The sequence below is a fragment of the Rhinolophus sinicus genome, chromosome 2, assembly GCF_057876585.1.
Source record: "Rhinolophus sinicus isolate RSI-liver-muscle chromosome 2, RSI-T2T, whole genome shotgun sequence".
NCBI classification, from domain to species: Eukaryota; Metazoa; Chordata; class Mammalia; order Chiroptera; family Rhinolophidae; genus Rhinolophus; species Rhinolophus sinicus.
Window position 1 is genome coordinate 100,340,353 of NC_142502.1, and position 7,148 is coordinate 100,347,500.

A 7,148-nucleotide genomic window follows, 5' to 3' on the forward strand; every position below is an offset into this window, starting at 1 on the left:
TAAATAGTATATCACTTTCACATGGTTTACTTGTATGTAAATATTATAATTACGTTATTTTGTGGTATTAATTCCAAATATAATTTCATAAGTTGAAGGCATATTGTTATGGCAGGTTTTAGATTCTTCCTATTTGGGTGTGGGGAAAAAAAGCCTACTGTTCAGAATTCATTTATTTCCCCCAAATAAAAAACAGCTCTTTAATATTTATCTCTTCAGTTGGAATGCCTATCTATTGTGGTAGCCCCAGGTTATGATGTATTAGTAATTATTTACCCTTCTTCTCCCTTCTGCATACCTGATTCTCCATCGCATCAGTTTTCTCTGAAAAACAAGGTGACTTGTTCCCTCAGATTGAATAGTGGAGGTGGTGGAACAGAGCTGCTCCCTCTGCAGGGCTGACGGTCAGTCAGCATCGGGAGTGCTCTCTGAGACGGCAGCCTCTGCCCAGGCTAACTGGACCCAGTGTTTAACCTTTCAATAATTCTTCCTCTCCCAAGTAAGCAAATGCTGCTGGGAACCTTTGCTGAAGTCAGGAGAGGAGAATCTATAGCTCCACACATCAGCCAGAGGGAAGGTTTTCCAAGAGTAACAAATCTTTTCTGTTGCAACATGCTTTTTCTAGAAGCCTTTTGTCATTCTGGCAGTAAACTGTTTTCCATTTGCTGCCTTAGCGACAAGACCTGAAGTCACTTCCCCCTCCAGTCTGTGGTTTGAATATAAGAGCACTAACATTGTATCTAGAATGAGAAAAAAATATCATGCTGGGAAACCCACAGACATGACTGCTTATTGGGTTAGAGAATTATGTATATACATTCCTAGTATCTCCTTGAAAAGAAAGGTCAAGTAGGAAATCGTGGGAATGGTGAAGCCGCTCCCCACGTGGTCACAAGTCCCTAGTAAATGCTAGAGTTAGAGTTTTTGTTAGTAGGTGACTACACCTGGCTGCAGTAAACAGTTTTACTCCTTAGAGTTCTCTCTGCCTCAGAGGAAGAACCAAAATGTTAAGATTCCCTTCTGGTGCACCAGTCTTAGGCTAACTCTGGTCTTCTCAAGTCTTTGTTTAACCCAAGGTTACGAAGATCACTTTGAGAATAAAACTTTGTTCACCAAAGAACAGAATTCTGATGGATTCTGGCTGTAGTTGATCCCTTGTGAGCTCATTTAAATATTTCGTACTGAATTCCATTTTATCTTGAACAGAAGTTAGTAGGTGATCATATAACCAGAGGCAAAGGTTAAGGATTAATTATAACCACAAGGAGGCTTGTGCACCACCAGAACTAAAGGTTATGGGACACCAAGGGGTTTAAAGTGGGAGTGTGCAAGTTGCTGTTTTTCTCTATTTTCTTTAGTATGTTAAAGATGTAATGTATGTGATTTCAAAATTAACTTGGATAGCATCCTGACAAGAAATGATGGCAAGATATGTTAAGAATAGGAATTTGTACCTTCCCAGAACAGGCAGGGGATCCAATGAAATCTCCAGCGCAAAATTGTCACAGTATTATGATATCTCTCTGTTGGGAAATACTGTTTTTCTGAAACTTCCAGGGTTTGCACAAAAAAGAAAGGCTTGTGGGTTTGGGCAGCTGGACCAACATGAGCAAAAGATTCTTCAGTCGCCTCCTCATGCGTAGCTGAGTTAGGTCAAGAATGTTTTACATAGGCTTTTCTAAAGATTCAGGGCTTAAAGCAAGAAATACCATAGAGCCAGGTAATTTGCAACTTGGAATGTAGCTTTTTACTATAACACGTTACATACTTATGTCATTTAAATATCCTGTAAGTGTTGTGTTATTGACCTCATTTTATAGAGAAGAAGACTAAGTTTCAAAAAGGTTTAAAGCATTTTTTCCCCCCAGTAACACCGCTAAGTGGTGGGGATGGGCTACGAACCTGGTCAGTTAGACTAACGCGCGTGCTTAGAACTCTCTAGTGCCTTTCAATTTTAGCTGTTCTGGAGATTTTAAGTTTCGTTTCATTAAAGAGGACAGAATCTCTTTTCACCCACAACATTATGGCTCCTAGAAACTTCTGCATTGAGACATCCTGTTCTGAACTACGTTCTGGATCCAGACTTTGCCAGTAACTGGAAGACAACTAACATAGGGAAGGGAGGAGAATGTCGGAAACAGACTGGTACACTGGGGCTCGCTCGTGTGGACAGCATCGTCCTCACCAGAAATGGCCAATCTGTTGCTTATCTGCCTTCCTCAGCACTGTTTAAGTTTTAATTATCTTCCAGCTGTTTGAGCTGCTGTTGAGGACCTCAGAGAGAACAAAGGATTGCTGTTACATTTTCAGCAGTGCCCCTCTCTGAACACTGATGAAGTCACTAGCTGTAGAGTCTGACTGTACATTGGAGAGATGATGGTGAAAGGAAAAAAGTTAACCTTAAATTTTGCCTTTTATTCAAAATCTTTTGCAATAGAAAAAATGTATCTTCCTCTGTTTAAGTGTTACGACCCAGAGCAAGTTTCTTTTTTTTTTCTTTTTTTAAGTAAAAAAAGAATAACTTCTCTTCTTCCTTGGGGAGGCTCTGTCGTGAGCCCCATTGAGGAAATCTGCTCGTGCTCAAGGATGCTATCTGCGCTGCCTCGCCTCCCTCTGGGCATGGCTCACGCCAGCTCAGGGCTCTGCTTCCTCTGAGCCTCGCAGGGTCTCTAAGTTCTCCGTGCACAGCTGCAGGCTGCCCTCCCAATCTCGAGGTGGGGGTGAGGTGAGGCCTGTCTGCTAATTCTAGCCAAGGTCTCTCATAAAGGGCAGTCCTATGCTCTACAGCTCCTTGCTGGAGAAAAGGAGCATGGCTTCATTCTGGTGGTTTTGTTACCATTTTTTAAAATATGTATTTGAATAGGGACTTTATGCCATTTTTGTAAATTATGCTATAATTTTATGGAGACGTAGCAAGTATTGTAGAACTAGTATAATTAAACTTGTTATGAGCATTACATATAAGAAGTGTGATACACAGTGGTGAAATGCTAATTTGACCTCAGATTATGCAGCAGAGATAACATTATCTTCACTTACACAGAACTTTTTATCTGGAGGCATCTCTCAGTGCCTTTCCAACCTTATATATTGTCTTGTTTGTTATCACAAACACCATCATTAAGGCTGTAAAATGTATTCCAGTACAGTTTTTTTATTTTCAGTTTCTTCTGGTTGGAGGACGAGGGAGGGGAAGGTTGCGTATTTTCTCCCATTCCTGACATCTGCACCAGGGTGAAACTTGGAAATGACTATCATCTAAACTTGGAGATCCTGGTTCCATGTAATGTTTTTAAAAGAAAGAAAGGGAGGGAGGGAACATCCCTGTACCCCTTAGATCAGCGGACTGTTACCCTCAAGAGCCGCCAATGGGGAAAGGCTCTATTCATCACTTCTTGGCTCTTCTGCCTTGAACAGAATTAGGAGAGCTGCCCCTCCTTTGCTGGAGACGCAACGACGTAGGGAACAGGAGAGTGATCTGATCAAATTCCACCAAACCACATTCCCTCCAAGGCTGCAGACCACAGCACTCAGGCTGTCGTGACCATGAGTGGTTGAAAATGCTGTGCTGTTGGAGTTCCTGTGGGTTTAAGGAGATGGACAAAATTAGATGCAGGCCAGCGTGCCAGGCTTAACACACCCCTTCCCTTCCAGAACGCCCAGAGTGTCACCACCAACAGTGAAGAGCAACACAATCTGTTCTACTCAGACCATTTAGAATTTATTTTAAATGAAGCCCACCTAGCCACCCAAAGCCGGTAAAATCAGCACCTTCTGTCTGCCTGAGGGCTCACGAGAGCAGATCAGGGCCAACTTCCTGCTTCACCAGTGGGCTCTGGTGATGCACCACTTGCCGTGACTCTCCACCCGGGAGAACCATAGCTCCTTGCAGTGGGTGTGGGCATACTGAACAGCCAGTCCAGGAGATGGCAGTTAGATTGGTTATGGAGATGAGTGATCCGCTCGTGTCAGGCAGCAGATGGCTCAATGAGGTGCGCAGGGAATGCTGTGAGATTCAGGCTTGAAGAAACAGGAGGGAAAATAGCCCAGGATATAAAAACCCCACATACAGTCTCCTTAATGTGAATTTTTTAAATCGGCATTTACATTATACAGTTAACTTGGAGTGATGAGAAATGTAAGGAAATTACCGAATTAGTGAACAGCGATTAACTCAGAAGTAAAATTGTATCATCTAAGTCGAAGGTTGTTTTACGCAGCAGAGAGAGGATATTGCTAAGCCCTTGCTCAGTCTTTCATCTCCTAATTGAAATCTGTTCGTGTAATATGCCCCATCCTGCAGACCGCATAGCTCATAATTTGGGAGTGTTATCAGTTAATCTAGTTATTTTTCCTTGTCATTCCTTTGAATTCCAGTAAGACGGTGTGTGGCACATTCTCCGTGGATTTGTGTGATACTCAGAAGGATGAGTTTGTCTGTTCATTAACCTGTGAACTGTCAGTCCCTTTGGAGAGTGAAAGGAGCAAGTCACTGCAAGGTTAATGCTTGTTTGTTGGAGGTGAAGCCTCCAGGGAAACACACAGGGGAAACAGGCCAAGATGCTCAAGACCTGCCCCGTGAAACTGCACTGTGTGCAGTGCCAGGTCCGTGTGGCCAGGAGGGAGGCTGAGCGCAGGCTGGGTCACGTCTGCAGAGCACTTCCTCTGGTCAGGAGAAGGCGGCCCAGCAGTCAGGTGGGGAGCTGGGGTAAGTGTCTAGGGTTAACTTTGTAGCAAGGATTTGGGAGTAATACTAAAAAGAAACTGTGAGTGGTTTCCAGTAGTGTCTGTGGGTTTTTCTTTTGAACAAGAAAGCAATATTGATTTCATGCATTTGTCTCCAATGGATGAAAGCTCTCACTGAGTTGGAAAACATTAGATTCTGCGTGTGTTTGTGCACCTGTGCGCACGCACATTCCTAACCGAGGCGAACAGAGAGGCTGTTTGTTATTCTCCAGCATAAGTGTCTCATGGACATATAATTGTACTGGCACTCAGGGGTTGAGCTGAACAGTACCTGGTGTGATTTTCCAGGTAAATCAAACCTAAGTTCAATTTAATTCTCTGGAAAGGGCTTTCTCCCTCATTTTGCTATAATTCTTCCAGGCTCAGTTGGAGGTAGCCCTAAGGAGCAGGTACAGGGTCTGAAATCAAGTTCAAAGTCTCCTTTACCTCATGCCCTGGTACACTGTATTTACGTAATGTATTTTAATTCTGTTATTTGGGGTTGGTTGTGATGGAAGCGCATTTTCAACAAATTTTCTTTTCTTTTTTAACCCTAGGTATATTCGAATAGTTGGGACTCATAACACCGTGAACAAGATTTTTCACATTGTGGCTTTTGAATGTATGTTTACAAACAAAACCTTCACTCTCGAGAAGGGCCTGATAGGTAAGTATTACAATTACATGTTGTACATATACTTAGATAGTTTGTCTTCAGATATTTTGTTATTCCATTAATTCATCATAACTCACTTCACCTCTTAATCATCTTTGACTAAGAAGTTCGGTTGATTTGATTGCCTTATGGCTGAGTGGCATAGGGGAGGGCTTATATTTTTAGAAGTAGTCAAATACTAATTTCAGTTAAAAGAATATAAATATTTTACTAGCAGTTAAGAATTGAAAATGTTCCAGGGATTCATTCAGATTTGCTGTGTGGGGGTTGCTTGTGGTAGTTAGGCAAAGCCCTCCACACCAAAGCTTTGTATTGAATGGTAGGTAAGATCAGGGGGGACATCTGTGTAATATTGATCCAATGCTCATATTTTCCAAGGCTATGCAGCTATTTGGGGCTTTGATTTGGTAGGAATGGTGTATTCAGCTGTGAAAATATCTTTTCATGGACACGTCTGTCCATATTTGCCCTGTTTAGCCAAGTTTACCTCAAGAAAATGCCTGCATATAATTTAAATAAGACTGAATTGTGAAAGTCAAGTTACCTTGTGGGAAATACTGCCCGACTGCTCTTTCAAAAGGGTATTTTCAATTTTGGCTTAGTTGTTTGGTTGCTTTCTGTTGTGTTTTATCTTTGTTTCAGGTTTAGATACTGTTTAGTGTGGCATTGGGTACAGTCCATCCCAGGGCTTGACATTCTAGGTATCATGAGTGGCTTTTCCATCCAGAGTGATTGTCCCTTTTTCCTTTTTTTCACATGCCTGTCATAGGTTTTTGCTCACCTCTTGCAAAGATCATAGTTTGACTAATGAGATCCTTGAATCTGTTCCTTTACTGTAGCTCCTTTGAAAAGGCACTCTTTATGTTCAGGTGGGGGTTATGAGAAGCCCCTGCCTTGGTGGACCTAAAATAGAAGCCTTTGTCTTTACAAAGGAACTCATTTTTCTTCTCCTTCTCAAGTCGTCTCCACGCTGGGGCACATACCATATTGGCAGGTGTCCTAAAAACATGGTGATGACTAGAATGGGAAAGATGAGTGCAACTTGCAAATGTTTTCTAATTCTTTGGCCATACGTCTACATTTTTATAACACCAGCTGTGCCCTAAATATAATCCTTTACTGAGGGAAATTTAGAAGAGTAATATTAATAAAATAGTGGGAGTAGAAATTATTTCAACACACAGAGAATTTTTAGAGCTCAACTAAAATAAATAATTTGATTTTAACTTAGTTATGGATATAATTTTAATATTAATGTTAATAATTTTTGTGACTTTTAAATAATTTGAAAGTTAACAGAGCTGAAGCATTACCTGATATTACTAAGGATTTCAATTTTGTGGGCCATGTGGTGTATTGGTGATGAGGGTTGTGGCAAGGGCACTTCTTTTCACCTGCTGCCCACGTCCTTTTATAGACTGTAGACCCCCTTGTGTATCTGTGGTAAGGGGAGTCATCGCTGAGAAGGATCTTAGAAACCAAACCACCTTCATAGTCATAAGCCGTGTGGCATTTCACTACTCACTCATTTCAGCCCAGGGCATTGCATTTTTGAATGTGCTACACAGAAGGTTCTACCTACTTAAAACAGCCCCCCATTCTTATTGGAGAAAGAACAGGTTTGTGGACACTGTAAATTATCAAAGAAACAGGCTTATCTGGCATGCGAGGCCATCACAGGAATCAAAGTTAGGATTACTTGTAGTGAGGGGTGCATGTGTTGTCCACACGGAATTAGTCAGCATTG

The 7,148-nt window shown here is 41.7% G+C and overlaps 1 protein-coding gene across 1 annotated transcript in view; it reads left to right on the forward strand.

The window, feature by feature from the left end:
- The window catches only part of BTBD9 (BTB domain containing 9), a 397,135-nt gene that overhangs the window by 242,999 nt on the left and 146,988 nt on the right, over positions 1-7,148 (forward strand). Inside the window, exon 7 of the mRNA XM_074332880.2 lies at positions 5,283-5,392. Coding sequence (XP_074188981.1) covers positions 5,283-5,392 — 110 coding nt within the window. The remainder of the gene's footprint in view (positions 1-5,282; positions 5,393-7,148) is intronic.